The following is a 15285-nucleotide window of genomic DNA, read 5'->3' as shown; positions in this document are numbered from 1 at the left end:
CAGGCTGGGGAAATGCATTCAACTACACGGATTTATTTCTGCTTTGCATGTGTCCTGCCCTTGACCCGAATCTCTTTCCCTTGCCCTTGTGAGCGTCGATAAACTTTAGATCTAATCAGTGGTTTCTTTGTTTTCTACACTCAGGAAAACAACTCAGTTTTTATCATGCTTTATTTGATCTTTTTGGACTTGTTTTTGTTTTGTTTTTCCCAAAAAACAAAACAAAAAAAAAACTTTTTTTTTTTTTTTTTTTTTTTTTTTTTTTTTTGAAAGCTTACATTTCCAGAGATGAGCATTAAAGCAAAATTAGTTGTAACAGCAGTGGTACTTCTAGGAGCAACCAGAGTGAAACTGGAGGCTGGTTTAAGGCTGGGAGGAAAGCTGGTACACTGCATGGGACCTGCCTTTGGTTATTGTGGAGTTCAACACCAATCCTAATCACCTCCATAGGAACTGTAACTTTTGGCCACGTACTAGGCTGGAGGTGCTGATGAATGCCAATAACTCTACTGTTTGCTTTAAATATTGAAAAATATTCTGAGAACGAGCTTGACTTGCTTGTTGGCTAACAGCTGATGTTTAAATAGCTCAAGCCTAGGATGAGCTTGGGAGAGCCTGCTCGTTAGGAGAAGTTAAATGAAGATGGGTGCCTCTGGAAGGAGTCTGTCCCACTGATACATGGCAGCTCATCTGAGCTCAGATGTAGGAAGCATGTGAGATGGTTCCTGTCTCTGCACCAGGCTGGAAGAGTTTTAGGCAAACAGATTTCTATTGCTTGCCAGGAGGTAGCCCCTGAGGTTCTGTTTTCCAGTCCATGTTGCAGCTCTTATCACTGTTTAATTTCTTTCTTTGCTGCTGAGAAGACTGGATCGTCCAAAGGGTCTGCTTGGAAAGGGTCCCAAACCAGTAGCAAAGCCTCTTCTCCTGGACAGCTGGGGTTGGCAGAACATAGGGCCAGCCCTACTTCTGTAGCATGATCTGGGCTGTTTTGTGTAACATGTCCTGGATTGTTTTGCATGCTGCTGTCCTTGTGTGGGGAGGAATGTGTGAAGTACTTGAGGACTGCCGGGTGAGACAGCAGCACCTTGTTTTGGGCCTGCAAAGCTGTGGTCTGTTCCTAGCTGTGCCTCTGGCCTGGGTGCATCTGTAAGGGAAGTGTCTTGGCCAAGCTATACTGAAAACTGTTCAAAAAGCCGTATCTGAAGGTGTGAGCCATGACTGTCGCAGGGATGAGGTGTCTTCTCATGATGAAGCTCCCCAGGGAATTGTGGAAAGCTTACCAGAGGACTGCTGGCTCAAGCAGCCTCATATGAGTCATACAGGGGATAGGTAGCAGCCTGAATGGGTCGGGATCCCAAAGCTCAGTCAACCACAGCTGACGTAGCAGGCACTGAGAGAGGGTTTGAGCTTGCAGCTGAAAGCCACCAAAATTACCAGCACATCAAACCCCAAAGACAGCCTGTTGCAGCCTGTCAGACTTCAGTGATTTATAACGCTGCATGTGACTAACTGCCCATTTTTTCAGGTCCAACAGCATCACAATATATAAATGTTAAACAGAAGAAATCTTTGCTTGGAAGAGCTGGAAAATTTCCAGTGATGTCTTGAACAACAACAAATCTGTGTAGACCCAATTTGGGGGTGGATAGAGAGGAACGAGAGATCTTAATCTGATCTACTGCTATCCTAAATATCTGACGTGCTGCTGTGAGGATAACCAGATCAGATGGAGGGGCTGGAGTGTGTGTGAGGATAGGGAGGAAGTCTTCCCCTGCGGCCCTTTGGCCTCTTTGAAGTCACTGATTGATTGCAGTTTGTTTTTCCTGTTTAGTTGCTCTGGTGACTGGCCCTGACGCTGCCTAAATGAACAAGTGGAGGGCGTGTTAATTCACAGCTGGGCCTGGAGGTAGCCATCAATAGGACTAAATTTAGGGATTTAGTCCCTGTGCTCCTGATTTTTCCCCCAAGGGACGCTGGGCTCTGGGACTAGCCAAGCTATCAGTGGGATCTGCTCGGCTGGAAGCCCCTGAGATGTCCTTTAGTTGAGGTGGAGGGCCACCACGGGATGGGAATGGGGGCTTGATAGGGCGTTGGTTCCTGCTTTGGAGCAGGATCAGATGGGGCTGAGGCTTGGATGGGAAATTTATGCTGCCTCACTGCATTTTTTTGGTGAGGGAAGTGTGGTAGCTGACTTTTCTTCCCCAGGCTGGCCACAAACTAATGATTCTGTTTGGGTTCTGTGATGGGGCAAGTGGAAGAGAAGGGAAGGGGCTTCTGGCACTGCTCAGAAATAAAACTGAAGGCCCTTGACTGTGCTGCGAGGCCTCTCTAGAGTCTTGGCTAAGGTGCCAAGGACCTGGCCAGGTTTGTGATGTGTGTGACCAGTGTTGACCAGAAATCCTATGGCCTGGCTCCCAGGTACTGCTGGTGTGACACAAGCCCTAGCAGAATGGTTGATGAATATTAAGTATATTTAGGGCCAGCTGCTGTTGGGGCTGAAGGCAACAGGGCTTCTCTTGCTCAAAGGTGGGCTTTTGTAGTAGGAAGAAGGGGTAGGATGGGGTTGAGCAAATAACCTGTCAAGCTGTGGATACTATCCAAGCAGACAGCTCGTCGTGAGGTGTCCACGCTCTGTTCTGGCTCCTGCAGTTCAGACTGAGCTAGGAGATGCTGTGCTAGGTGGAAATAAGGTGGTGCCAGGCCAGGACAACATCCTCGAGCTCTCTGGCCGTGGCTGAAATGAAGTGTAGCTCAGCTTGCTCCCCTGGCTGAGCTCTGGAGATCACAAGCAGCTGGGTGCCTGGGGAAATGTCTCCCTTTGGCGCAGATGTCTGTGAGATGCGGCCTAGTTTTTGTGTGTCTCCTCCAAAGCTGCTGAATGTGAATATCAGGGTGTGAGTCCTGCCCCTCGGTGGCCAGAGCTTTTAGCTGCCTGCTCTGCTTTTGAGGGGGATCTGGGACACTGGAGCAATAGTGTTTGTACCCACGTGGGCCTGGCTGTCACTGGAGTAGTCAAGGTGACCTCAAGACCTCTCTCCTCAGCCAGGGAGGGTGAAATCTTGCAGCAGACCCTTCCATGGATGCTTGACCCCTTCACAAGCTTCTGCTTGGGGATGTTTCCTACACTATTAAGAGCACAGAAAACTCCAGTTGGGTCTGCCTGAGGACTTGGACTCCATGATCATCTGTCTGTTCTCCTCCCCAGGTGCTGCTCTCTCCAGACATGGATTTTGAGCAGTCTGAAAGCGACCAGGACACTTTGGGACTCCAGGGAACGAACCAGAAGATGAAGCAGCCCAGCTATCAGGTGGTCATCTGACAGCACCGGGACGAGGTGGAGGAAGGGGAGCAGCACTGTGATCCTTGAGCTGGCCAAGGAAGGGCAGGGTGGGGAATGCAAGTTGAACCCTGTGGATCTGTGGAGATCCTGTTGCCTGCCTCATGTAGACCCATCCCTCTGCAGTGGTCTTTTTGGGATGGTGTCTGTGTATCCTGTATGGGCTTGAGCAGTATCTGCTTTAGCTGTCTGACCTTAACCTCAACACATGCAGGCATGTTGAGGTTAGGGGTATGGATGTGTACTTCCTCTGGCTGGCCAGCTGGGTATAACTGTCAGGACTGGAGACTGAAATCCAAAGGCTGTCTGTTTTTTTAATAGAAAAAGAATCTGTCCTGTACCGTCTGAACTCTGACACTTTTATATTCACAGATGCTCAAAAGAACTGTTTTGCAATATGTATTTAAATATCTTGAATTGGAAAGACTCTCAGTGGATCTGATGCTTTTTTTTTTTTACTGTTTTATAAAGAATGCAATAAATGTTTGACCAAAAACTGCTTCAAATAGGACATTATCTTGATTATGCTTATCATTTTTGTGGGACCCTAACCCTGTAAAGGGAAAGAAGTGGGATCTATTGAGGTCTAACTGATGCGTTCCTTGTAAGGCAAGCTGTCCCCCACAGCAGAGCTGTCCTAGAAAATTTACAGAAAGAGCTGAACCAGCACTGAGTTTCTGTAGATGGGTTGTATGAGCCACTTCAGTGCAAAACCTGATGCTGCCACATCAGCCTGTGCTGGATTCAGTCAGGAGCAGTCATCTGGGATTGATTGCAGTTGCTACCTTATGTTTGCTGGGAAACAGGAGTCGACTCTCTCTTACCTAGCTCAAAACAATCATGAAAAATCTCTGCAGGAACATACTGAAAAGCCAGATCAGAGGAGTACCCTGAAACCCTCATTAACCTGCCCTCACCTTGTAGGTGTAAGAGAAGAGCCTCAGGTGAGGCTGATGATGATAATCCATGGTCCTCTGGATTATCATCATCCATGATGATGATAATCCAAGGGCTTTGCCCTTGCTCTCTTGTCAACAGGCTGTGTTAGTCTATAAACAGCAAAAATGCCAAAACATTCTGCAGCTCTCCTGGGGACAGACCCGAGCAGCTGCTCAATGCACTCCCAGGCTGGATGCAGATACAGCTGGGCTGACTGTGCAGAGTCCAACCAGTGAACAGTCCTTAGAGCAAGGTCTGATCCAGGATCCACTGTACCAACAGGTAGACCCAGTTGAGCTATAGGCAGGCCTTGCATACTGCAAAACAGTCCCAGAAGTGTTGGGCAGGAGATCTGTTTATTTTAGTCTTCGTTCCCTTCTGTTTTCATAGGAAAACCCTATTCCCAAAACCCTATTCCTTAATCAGGCATGTAGATAAAGGGTTTGGCTTTTCTCACTTAGGGCTCTAGTCCTTTAAAAGTGAGGCTGAGAGGATGTGAAGTTTTGTGGGTGGCTGTTTTTTCCCAACTTCAAAGTAGTTTAGAAGTGTTAGATGCAAATCAAAGTCTCACATGCCCCTTAGTGAACTTGACATGCTTGGCTACGCTTGCAGCTGTGCAGCCTTATAATGTATTTCTGGAAGAGCCTTTTTGTTTCTTCCTTACTTAATAGTCAAAATCCTACTTGTGCTGGCATACCAGAAGGCTCTTGGAACAAATGACACGCAGCTCTCTGAACAGATCATTTATATTGCTTCATGAAATTGCTCACAATGCAACTTTTTCTTGTCTGGTGGAGTCCTGTGCTGGTAAGGGCTGGAGCAACTTTGGTGCTTTTTAAGGTCTTGAGTAAAAATAATTGAAAATTGCTTCCCTAGAGGCACGATGCTAACGTTTCGAGGTGAACTGGTATTTCAGTTTTTGTTCTTGCTATAGGGCTGCTTAGTGCAGTGCTGCAGTGTGAAGAATGCAAATTCAGCCACAGCGAAGCCCTTGCCCTAAAATGGGAGATGAGTGATGTGATCTTGGTCAGGGAATAAACATGATGGGTCAGCTTTTGGTTGATGCTGGGTGAGGTGGCTCACAATAGGCCATAGCCTGGGAAGTATGTCCTTTCCACTGCTGTTTCAGCAACCCTAAAGTTTGGAGTCCTCCCTCCTCTCTTCTCTAAAATGTTAGCACAACAGAAGAAATTGCACACTCCAAAGTGATGCTCAGCCTTCATTCCTGAGCTATCTCAGCAGCTTGCAACCTTTAACCATATCACTGCAGAGCCAAGTGCTTTCTGATCCTCTTGGAGCTGAGAATAGATGTGTGCAGTTGGCACAAGGTGCTTCATCGGGTGCCTCTGTGCTCTCACAAAGGGGCATGAAGACCAAACCTGGACAAATCCTCCTTCTGAGGGAGGAAAAGTGTTGTGATACCACCTTTAGAGACTGGGGAAGCCAAAGTGTTGAGTCTATGACCTACCTTTGCCCTTAGTGCTCTTGGGGTAGCAGGAGGATGACCTGTTACCTTCTGAGGGGTTCTTTCAACCATCAGGTAATGTAAGTTTATCCAGCAGCATAAAGCATACCTACCCTTAGCTTCAAAGCTTGTTTTGTCTTTGCCAAATGAAAGCTTCACTGCAGCGTTCACTGTAAAATATTTATTGTGAAATGGATAACTGGAGCCTTAAGGAGAACTTGAGTATATTGCTCCAGGTGCTTCACGGGGCTGGGAAGTTGGACTCGATCATTGTTCTTTTCAGACGCTGGAAGGAATGTGTTCCTGGCTGGGGAAGAGGACCAATGATGCACCTGAAGCGTTAGCAATACATACGTGTATCTATACATACCTATATACAGGAGAGAGGAGAGCCTATCCGAATCACTCCCCCTCGCAATACACTTGAACAGCAAAATGTGGGAGGAGAATGAAAGAAAGCTCTTTGTAATAACAACTGTATGAAGACACCTGCTGAACCTAGCACTGTCTAGAAGTTCACTGCCGCTACCTTGTTCACCCTGTGCTGGTGAAATGGGATGGGATTTGGGAATGGACTGGGTGATCTTCCTACCTTCTTGGGTGGAGAGGTCAAACTCACAGACACTGTTTCTCATTTCTGATTCACATGCACACTGCTAAGCCTTGGTCTCTTCAGTCCTTAAATGCTCAGGACTGCCAAAGGTCTCCTTCAATTTTCCCTTGCAGGAGGGCTGTTTTCCAAACCAGCTAGGCCCAAGGCAGTAAGTAGTTTTGTCTCCATGTTTTCTTCCAATGCGTGAGCCCCAGCACAAGTTTTACGGTGGTTGAACTCTCCAGAAAGACTTTCCAGAGCACAATTAAGTCTAGCTGGTTGCTTTTGACTGTTTCCCCCTCCATACAACACATGGTATGAATGAGCAACTATGCCCTCTACCTGCTCTGCTGTCACAGCTCTAGGAGTGCTAACTCCATGACCAAGCAACTGGAAAACAACCCCACCCAAACCACCATCACCAGCTGGAGCTCCTATAGCAACAGTATGATTTTTAAATATGCAAAAAATCAGTCAAGATTGAACCTATTTCTGTAGATCTCTGGCAATTCATTTTTCTTCTAACACATGGATATCATTTAGCTGCTGGGGATGCTTCCACCCCCTGCACACACCCGCCTTCCTTTCAGTCCTGGAAAAGGCAGCATATACATGAGTTCAGTTTGGCCTTGCCATGTAAACGTCTCTGCGGCTATCGAAGCCATCTTTGGCCAAGTTCTCTACTAAGCAAACTCCCCTGTGGCTGATGTATAGCATTATTCAGCGGTGCCTCATTTTAAAATAGACCACAGCCTTGCTGTTTGGGTTTGGAGGTTTCCTTGCAGAGCAGCACCACCTGCAGTGGGGGTGGCTGGCAGACCCTTCCCTAACTTCCTGCTGCCAAATTCCTGCTCTGTACAAATTCCTGCAGTGTAACGAAGGAGAAGCTGCCAGGGTAACTGGGATGAAAAGTTTTTGAAAATTTGGAGTAAATAAATACTTCATCGCTGATTAGAAAAGCAGCTAGAAATTTCTAGTCTAAATTCAAGATTTAGACAGTGCTTTATAGGGTCACAAGATTTGAGGGTGCAGATTCATCATCTTTTAGCAAATCTAAATCCCCACGAAGCAGAAGTGATGCTCTGCTCAAGGAGGTGGGAGGTCTGTTGGAAGCTCACAATGGAATTTTGTTTCTCACAGAGGGAGTAAAGAATCAGGATGAAATCACTGAACCGACGATGTCATTTAAATGGTATGCTCGATGGAATGGGAGCTAGCACCACTCCTATTGCTGCTGGGGACCACAGGTGCTTTTGAAGCAGGCAGCCCGTACTCTGGGACAGCAATAAACCACACAAGGGTTTTCACCGCTGTATTAAGTAGTAGTGGTACAGGGAACATCATGCTCAGTGGCAAATCCAGACCCCATCCCAGTAGCCATGAAAGCAATACCCTGTTGTGGCCTGTTGATTTAAGGTTTTGATCTCTGTTACCTTTTTGATGCTAATGGCCCTCTGCAGATGGATATCCACCCATCTCTCCTCTCTCACTCTTCTCTCCCCAGGGTCCATGGCTGGAGCATGTGCTCCAAGTCACTTCTTTGCAAACTTTTATCACCTAAGGTTAGACAGGCACTGTGCTGCATGATTCATGCCTTTCACTGGGTGACTCACCAGCCCCTGGGGGTATTGCACAGATCCCTGCATGGGTTTATTTGAAGGCCAGCAGCTCTCTGCACTGTTAGATTTGACAGCTAGTCCCTTTCTCCCTCCCGTCCCACGGGACATTGGTCCCTCTGTGTCCTCAACCCTTCCCCCCATCCTTGTCTTCAGAAATTTGATGAACCTTGTTCATCTAGCATGAAAGAGAGACAGTTGAATTCCAAGGGGAAAAAGCCTTGGTTTCTTTGGCACCACAAAGTAAAGAAGTATTTATAAGTTGCCTATCTCTAGAGGCTTCAGAAGGGACCCACTGTCACACATGCTGCTGCAATGCATTGCTATGATCAGTCCTAAAGGCTGTTAATCATCCCAGAGGTGGTCCCAGTGTCGAAAGGATGAGAAGCCAAATAGTCTTTATAGCTCCCATCGATCAATTTGTCTGCATTGTTTTTGGCAAACCAGCAGTCAACTTCCTGCTGGCCATTGTAGATCCTCCTCTGCTTCCACACAACAGGAACAAGCCGTCCCTTCACTTTCAAGGTATTTGTAAGGTTTGTTTTTAGTGCTTCAGTTTGGTTCTGACCAACCTGCTGATGACTTGTGTTTAGAGATTCCTGAAGAAGTTTAACTTCATGGTTCAAGAACTGACCTGAAAGACAAGAAAAAATACGCTCTTTGAGTGGTTGTTTTGTGCCTGTACTTATAGGTAATTGTTTAATAGGCTGTGTTTTGAGGATTCTTAAAGTATGGGGTTGTAAAGGGCTTCTCAGTAGTAGCAGGATGAGTCTAGGTCCTTAGTTTCTTTTATAAATCTAACAGAGATAGATATTAGAATAAAACCCTATTTCTCTTCCACTAGTCAAGATACATTGGTTGAGCTAGAGCTTCTTGAGCAGTATGTTCCCCTCTGTGGGCCATGGTTACTAGAGGATAACAGCCCATAAAAAGCCCATCAGCAAGTGGATGATGATTTAGGCCTGCAGCTCCCAGTTCTCTTCCTTTACCTTCTTGGGGGCAAGGTCTTTTATGCCAAACCTAAGTGTAGGTTAGAGTTTTGCACATGCAAGGGGCCTGAATTTGAAACTCCACTACTGACAGATCATCTCCTGCTTAACCTGGGAGTATCTGAACATCATGGAAACCATGACTTCAGCCTTAGATTTCAGCACCTGTAGATGTCCATGAACATCACTACTTCTCATCTGAAAGAGCCCAACCATTTAGACATTCTCTGAGCCTACCTAAAGGCTAGTTGCTCTCAAAATGCAGGGGTGGCTTGCCTTTCACTACAAAAGTTTGAAAGAAAGGGGCAACAAGAAATACTTATGTTTCTTGATCTCAACCAGGCTCAGTGTAAACAGCTCAGTGATGCACAGACAGACCCTCTGTACATATGAAAGTGCAGAACTTGAAGGCTGAAAGCCAGCAATTTCTGGCAATGCACTAGCTTTGTGACTAGAGCTCTCTTTCGGGATCTTCAAGACCTCAGTTGACTCTCCTCTTTGTTTAGAGAGAGTCAGACCCAACTCTGTTATTTTCCTGAGAGCACATTAGCAGCTGGGTTATTCTGATTTAGGACTATCATGAGAGAATGTCTTATTGGTGCCGTATTAGGGGTTCTTGTGAAATACTTGGTTTCTCTCTCTGTATTATTCATCTCTGGGAGCTTCTAGTGTGCACATTCAAATGGCAACTGCATTAAACATAAAAAATAAAAAGAGTGGATTTGAGAAAAACAGGCACAGGTGTATCAGGGATAGTGGAAGATAGCTCATACAGAGAAAGATGGGAGAGGAGTTGGGGATACGGGTAACAGAAGTCATTTACAAGTGGAAGTAAAAGTTCGTTTGGAAACTTAATTTCCACCTACCATTTTCATCACCTCCTGTCTCTGTCCTTTAAAACTGGAAGAATCATTTTTCTCTGGTTTACAGCTTTGAACCCGAGAACCTTTTACTTACCCAGTAACCCATGGGAGTCAGAAGAGAGGCCTTTACTGTTGGAGATATAGAACCCCAGGTGATCCTTCTGATATGGGGCTGGCTTCTTGTAGTGGTGGATGAGGATGACAAAACTGATTGTGTCTCGTATCGTCACAGTGATGTTGGAATTGGCAGAGACGGACACTTCAAGGCTGCTGCTCCGCACAACAGCGCTCCGGTCACAGGACAGAATAAGCCTTTCCCCATCATCCAGGATGATCCTGGTGGGTGTGATCTCTAGGTAAGATCTCTGTGGCTTATTGCTGAGGATAGTGATGGTGTTGAAGTAAGTCCGATGTTTCTTGTGGCCATTGGGTGGTGCAGGAGCTCCAATTAGTTGCCCATTCACTGTTACACCTTTCAGGAAAAGAATCGGTAAGTGAAAGCTGGAACCAAGAATAGGTCTCTTGTCTCAAAGACACAAGCCTTGTAACCAAGGATATGCATATTCACTACCTTATGTTCAACTTATTTCACCTACCAGCATTCAAAACAGGTTGGCCAATGTGTTATTAATTGATTAACTTATACAGAGCACCTAAATTTACCCAAGCTAAGAAATACCAGCTTGCTCTGGAGACAGGTGCCCCAGTCTTGTTAGTCCCAACCATATGTATACAGTGCCACAAGACAGGATCAGTTGTTTCTAAGCTCCATCCAACCTTTGGACTACCTATCATCAATACAATAACATGGGCTTATTGAGCCAGATAAGGTAGATATTTACCTTCCTGACTGCTATAACCCTACCTGCTATGGTATGACTTACATAAACTACCTATGTGCTGAGGCATAAGCTCAGACCTGGGCAAACACATCAGATTCTGGAGAACTAAGACAAGTAGCTGGTGGGTCTGTGTCAGAGGATTTCAAGGCAGTAGACATTTGAGGTTTGATGTCTGTCACTACCTGACTCTTAAGATGAGGTCTAACCTGGGAAACCACAGAGTAAGGGCTACTACCTTAGCCTGAACATTAAAGACCAATCAGAACCTGTAGAGGGAATAGCCTGACCTACAACAATGTGATGTGCTAAACCTCCTCAGGCAACAGTGTAAGAAATTCAGGTTCTCCTTGTGTCACTGCAGAGGAGGACCTAGAACCTTCTGTTGGGTCCCTGAACTGCATTGGATTATTTCCACTTCACCAGTGCTGCCTTTCAAGCTTCCCTCAGTTTTGACCCAAAAGAAATACTTTTGAGTGGTCCAAGATGCAGATCTCATTGAGTCAACTGAAGCCTAGATGTCCACAGCAAGATTAACCATCATTTTAAATACTTCTGTGACTTCCTGTCCCTAAGACAGTGTCTCACTTCCCATAGGTCTCTGCACAGCTACTAGACAGCAACAATAAAGGAGGAGGCTTGTGGCTAACCCAAGTTAGACCCCAGGACATCAACACTTAGGTGCAATATCTCCATCTCCCATCATTCCAGAGGGAATCTGTCATTTCTGGCTTCATAGATTCATCTTGCTAGTTCTACAGAGCTTGCTTTCCTCAAATTCACCCTGCATTTGAACCACAGAATGACTCAAGCAGTACCACATAGTCTGTGAAACAAATTTAAGGGTAACATTGCCAGGAGATGGATGTGATTTACTGAGGCAGGCATGAATGCAAAAAGATGGAGGCTAGGCCACTGCCACATGGAATAGAATTATTGCGCCTTTATTGTGGGGCTTGTTTATCTCCTTTGTAAAACAAGTCTGTGCATTGTCTCTGGTTTTGACACCCCTGCCTCCCACCATTTTCCTGCTCAGGACATAATCTTCTTATTAGCTGCCCTGCTTAGAATTCCAGATCGGATCAGACCACACTTTGGGCCTCTAGAGATCAGAGTGACTTGCATAAAGCAGATCCTGAATTATGTGGGTTTTCTTAAGGTTGCCATGCCTTGATAATCAGTTTAGTAGTCTCTTCACTGAAACAGCCTCAGTGCTCGGTTAACCTGTACTTCTCTCTGTCCTGAAGCAATTGGTGCTGTAAGTAGACAGTGAAGTTCTGATATCCAAGCAATCATGTCGAGTCCATGCTGTTAAATCTTTCATTTGCACGTTGTGACCTTGTAACTAGACAGCTGATGAAGCTGCACTGTCAAACAAATACGCTGCCTCTGCACCAAATACATGAATCCCCTGTATAATCTCTCAGCATGCTGGTGGCTGCCTGGCTCATGTAAACACTGAATTCTGACAATCCAAAATGCCTCTGCCTGTTTACTCAGCTGTGCTTGCTACAGCATTGGTCAAGTGCAACCCCAGGCCATACTGGATTCTCATCATCAGGAACTGAACTCTCCAATCTAGCTGGACTGAAGGGGTTCAATATGGTCCTCATACGTGGAGCTTGGCAGTTTTGCATGGAATTGCCACTCCCTTCATTATGGTCAATGAAGGCCTGAACTGGGAAAAGTTTGGGTATATAAAAGCCAGAAACCATATTTCCCTATGGATATGGTCTAATCAGTTTACGCTCGCTTCTGTAGATGAGTCACGTGTGTAACGGTGGCCATGCCTCCTTACTTTTAGGCTTGCTGTGAACTTACCAGTAAATCATGGCAGAGTGGAGGTGAGTGCAGAGTTTACCTCCCCTTCTAATCCAGGTGATTAGAGCTGGAAAATTGGTGTACATGAATTTTCCATTGTCTGGCCTGAAAAGCACTTTTTTTTTCTAACTTCCTCTGGTTCCTCGCCTACGAAATACCTTGGTTTTATCGCTACAGCGCTGGCCTTGCACTTCAGCTTTCCTTCACAAGGAACTACTTTGCTTAGCTGCTCACCAGATTCCTTATGATCAGAGACGAGTCGAAGAATGTCTCCGGGTTCTCCATCAATATTGAAGCAAACAGAGAACTTGCTGGAGGGAAAATCAATGACAAAGTGAGGGTCTCCATCCGCTGAGAAGACACGGAAAGGAAACAAATGTGAGATATACACAAAACTCCAGAGTCTAAGACTCTAACATTTTTTTTTTTCAAAGTGTGCTTTCCCCCCCCCCCTTTTTTTTTCTTTGCTTTGTTTTCCTAAGGCCTCCTGGTTTATTGTTTATAAACAGTCAGATGGAATTTGCCAGGAAACACCAAGTTTTGCTTTGTTTTTCACAAAGATTGTTTTATTTTGCTTTGGTTTTCTCACAGAAGACAATGGGCTTTTAATGAAAATAGAAGCCCAAAGTAGCCTAGGAGAAAGTGAGGGTATTTTCTTCCTGAAATACCATTTCATATGGGAGTTGTCATGCAAGTTATATTCCCATTTTCCATACTCCATTTGTAGGCAACACCCCCCAGCATATGTAAATATATCCTCTAATCAAAAATTGCTACATGGGCACACCTCCCACTGAACCTTCCTCGATCTCAATATCAGATTGGAGCAGTCAATGACAGATTTTAAACAATCCCATGACTTTAATTTTTCAACAGTCCTTGAAAAAACATCAAGTACCAGATAGGTATGATAATAACACAAGCCAAAAGCCTAATTTGTAAAGTAAATGTGACCTTAACCAGCGCAGTTCAAGGCTAAATTATTGATCTGGGCTTATTCTTTATTCATTTAATTATGAAAAAAAATGTTACATAGAGCTATAGAAGCAACAGGAAAATATTAAAACACTATAGAATTGTCTCTTCTTTTCTTCTCCAACAACATTTTTATGTTTCAACAACATTACTTTATAAAAATCAAACATTTTTTGATGAGTTCTAGTAAAGAGAGAATACACTTCCTGTTCACTGATCTACATTATTTTCAAACATAACAATCAAATACTGTAGATCAACTCCCTTGCTGTGTTTCCCCACACCTATCCTCATTCCTGATCCCTTTAGTATTTTGTTTTTGTTTTCATTTGCCTCCCTGCTCTGCAGGCTAGTAAATAGAATTTTGGCTGATCTATTAGGATGGTTACACCACAGTGGCATGCAACTGAATTGTTTTAAATCAACCCCAAATATCTTGGATTATAAAAGGCATGAAAAAAAGGTACTGACCTGAAGTTTTGGAGATTTTAATTCTTTGGGTATCTTGTTGTCTGCGTATACCTAGGAGTGGGGAGAGAAGGCTGTTACTGAGCAGCAGAAAGAGCCATAATGCTAATTTGCATAATGCTCACAAGATACTATTTGGAGAGATTGTTGCACATACTCCTGCAGATATTTTAAGCTTCCCTCAAAACACTAATTTTTTTTTTGTAGTTTCTAAAGTACATGCTTCCAGGGGGGAAGTTAGGTGCCTAAAAGATCTTGCTCAAGGTCACCCAGCCCACAATTAACAAAATCAATATGAAAATTCCAGTTTTCTGTTTACCACCCTACAATTCATTGGTTTGATCATCCCTGTTACCAAGGCGGCTGTGAGAAATTACCTATTTGAAAATATTTCTTACCAGCACATGTTTATTTTTGCCTCGTACCTGGTGGTGCCTTGTGTCCCTGCAAGCTCTGCAGCTTTTCACCAATGCCATCAGTAGAAGGTCTGATAAGCTCCTCTGGAGGTGGTTCTGAATGGAGCCCAGCCTCTCTCATCTTCAGAAAGGTGAAGGGAGTTACAAAATTGTAAGTCAGAGCCATCGACTTTGCTTTCTCCATCAAATATTCTTTCTCCTGATTGTCATCACTCTTCAGCCGGGAGTTAAGCAATTCCTTGATGGTGAGGTAACTCCATGCCCTCTCAATGTAATTTTGATCACCTTTGCCATCTTCCAGGCCAGGGACAGCTGTGATGTCATTCTTGCTTGGCAGGTCAATAGCCACATCTGTTTTAAGGAGGATGTACTTCTTGGAGTTGCTAGCAGTCACCTCCACATGGAGGCTATCTGAGGTACGGTTGATGAGTTTGCCAGCTATTATAATTTCAGAGCCATTGAAGTAGTTAGGGAAGAAGTTCTGAGTGACTTGCTCCACATCATCTTCAGGGTAATCAACACGGATGTCAGAGAGGAGAGGTGTTCCTATCTCGTCATAGAATCTAAAATAAAGACACATTACACACTGCTAGTACTATTCATACAGGTATATGCACATGCATTTGTAGTTATTCACAGCGAAGGACATCAGACTATCTAACACGTCTCCCAGGATATTCAGGAGCAGTTAGACCTACCAGGCCCCAAATTTAATTCACGTGTCCAGTGTAACTGGGCTCCAAGAGACATTGGAGTCTGTACCCTTGGAGGTTTTCAAAACTTGAGTGGAAAAAGCCTTGAGAAACCTCACCTAAATTTGAAGGTAGCTTCTCTCTGAGCAGGAGGCTGTATTACATGACTTCTACAGGTGCCTTTCAGCTGAAGTTATTCTCTGCCCCATTCTATTTTTCAGTGTTTCTTAGGCATCTAAGCAGAGTCTCTTAAGTATGTTCAGAAGCATCCCA

The 15285-nt window shown here is 44.8% G+C and overlaps 2 protein-coding genes across 3 annotated transcripts in view; one reads left to right on the top strand and one right to left on the bottom strand.

Annotated features, from left to right (window-relative positions):
- LOC137849918 (store-operated calcium entry regulator STIMATE-like) overlaps nucleotides 1–3848 on the top strand; it is a 33287-nt gene extending 29439 nt beyond the window's left edge. The window contains exon 8 of the mRNA XM_068670081.1: nucleotides 3206–3848. Coding sequence (XP_068526182.1) covers nucleotides 3206–3319 — 114 coding nt within the window. The 3' untranslated portion in view covers nucleotides 3320–3848. The remainder of the gene's footprint in view (nucleotides 1–3205) is intronic.
- Nucleotides 3849–7632: 3784 nt separating this feature from the next.
- ITIH5 (inter-alpha-trypsin inhibitor heavy chain 5) overlaps nucleotides 7633–15285 on the bottom strand; it is a 134511-nt gene continuing 126858 nt past the window's right edge. For both annotated transcript variants that reach the window (XM_068670079.1, XM_068670080.1), the window contains exons 10-14: nucleotides 14330–14883; nucleotides 13908–13958; nucleotides 12696–12812; nucleotides 9896–10273; nucleotides 7633–8583 (exon numbers count right to left, since the gene is read on the bottom strand). In XM_068670079.1, the coding sequence (XP_068526180.1) occupies nucleotides 8285–8583; nucleotides 9896–10273; nucleotides 12696–12812; nucleotides 13908–13958; nucleotides 14330–14883 (1399 nt within the window). In that variant the 3' untranslated portion in view covers nucleotides 7633–8284. The remainder of the gene's footprint in view (nucleotides 8584–9895; nucleotides 10274–12695; nucleotides 12813–13907; nucleotides 13959–14329; nucleotides 14884–15285) is intronic.

The sequence above is a fragment of the Anas acuta genome, chromosome 1 (assembly GCF_963932015.1).
Source record: "Anas acuta chromosome 1, bAnaAcu1.1, whole genome shotgun sequence".
Taxonomy (NCBI): Eukaryota; Metazoa; Chordata; class Aves; order Anseriformes; family Anatidae; genus Anas; species Anas acuta.
This window is presented reverse-complemented; position numbering and strand designations above follow the sequence as displayed.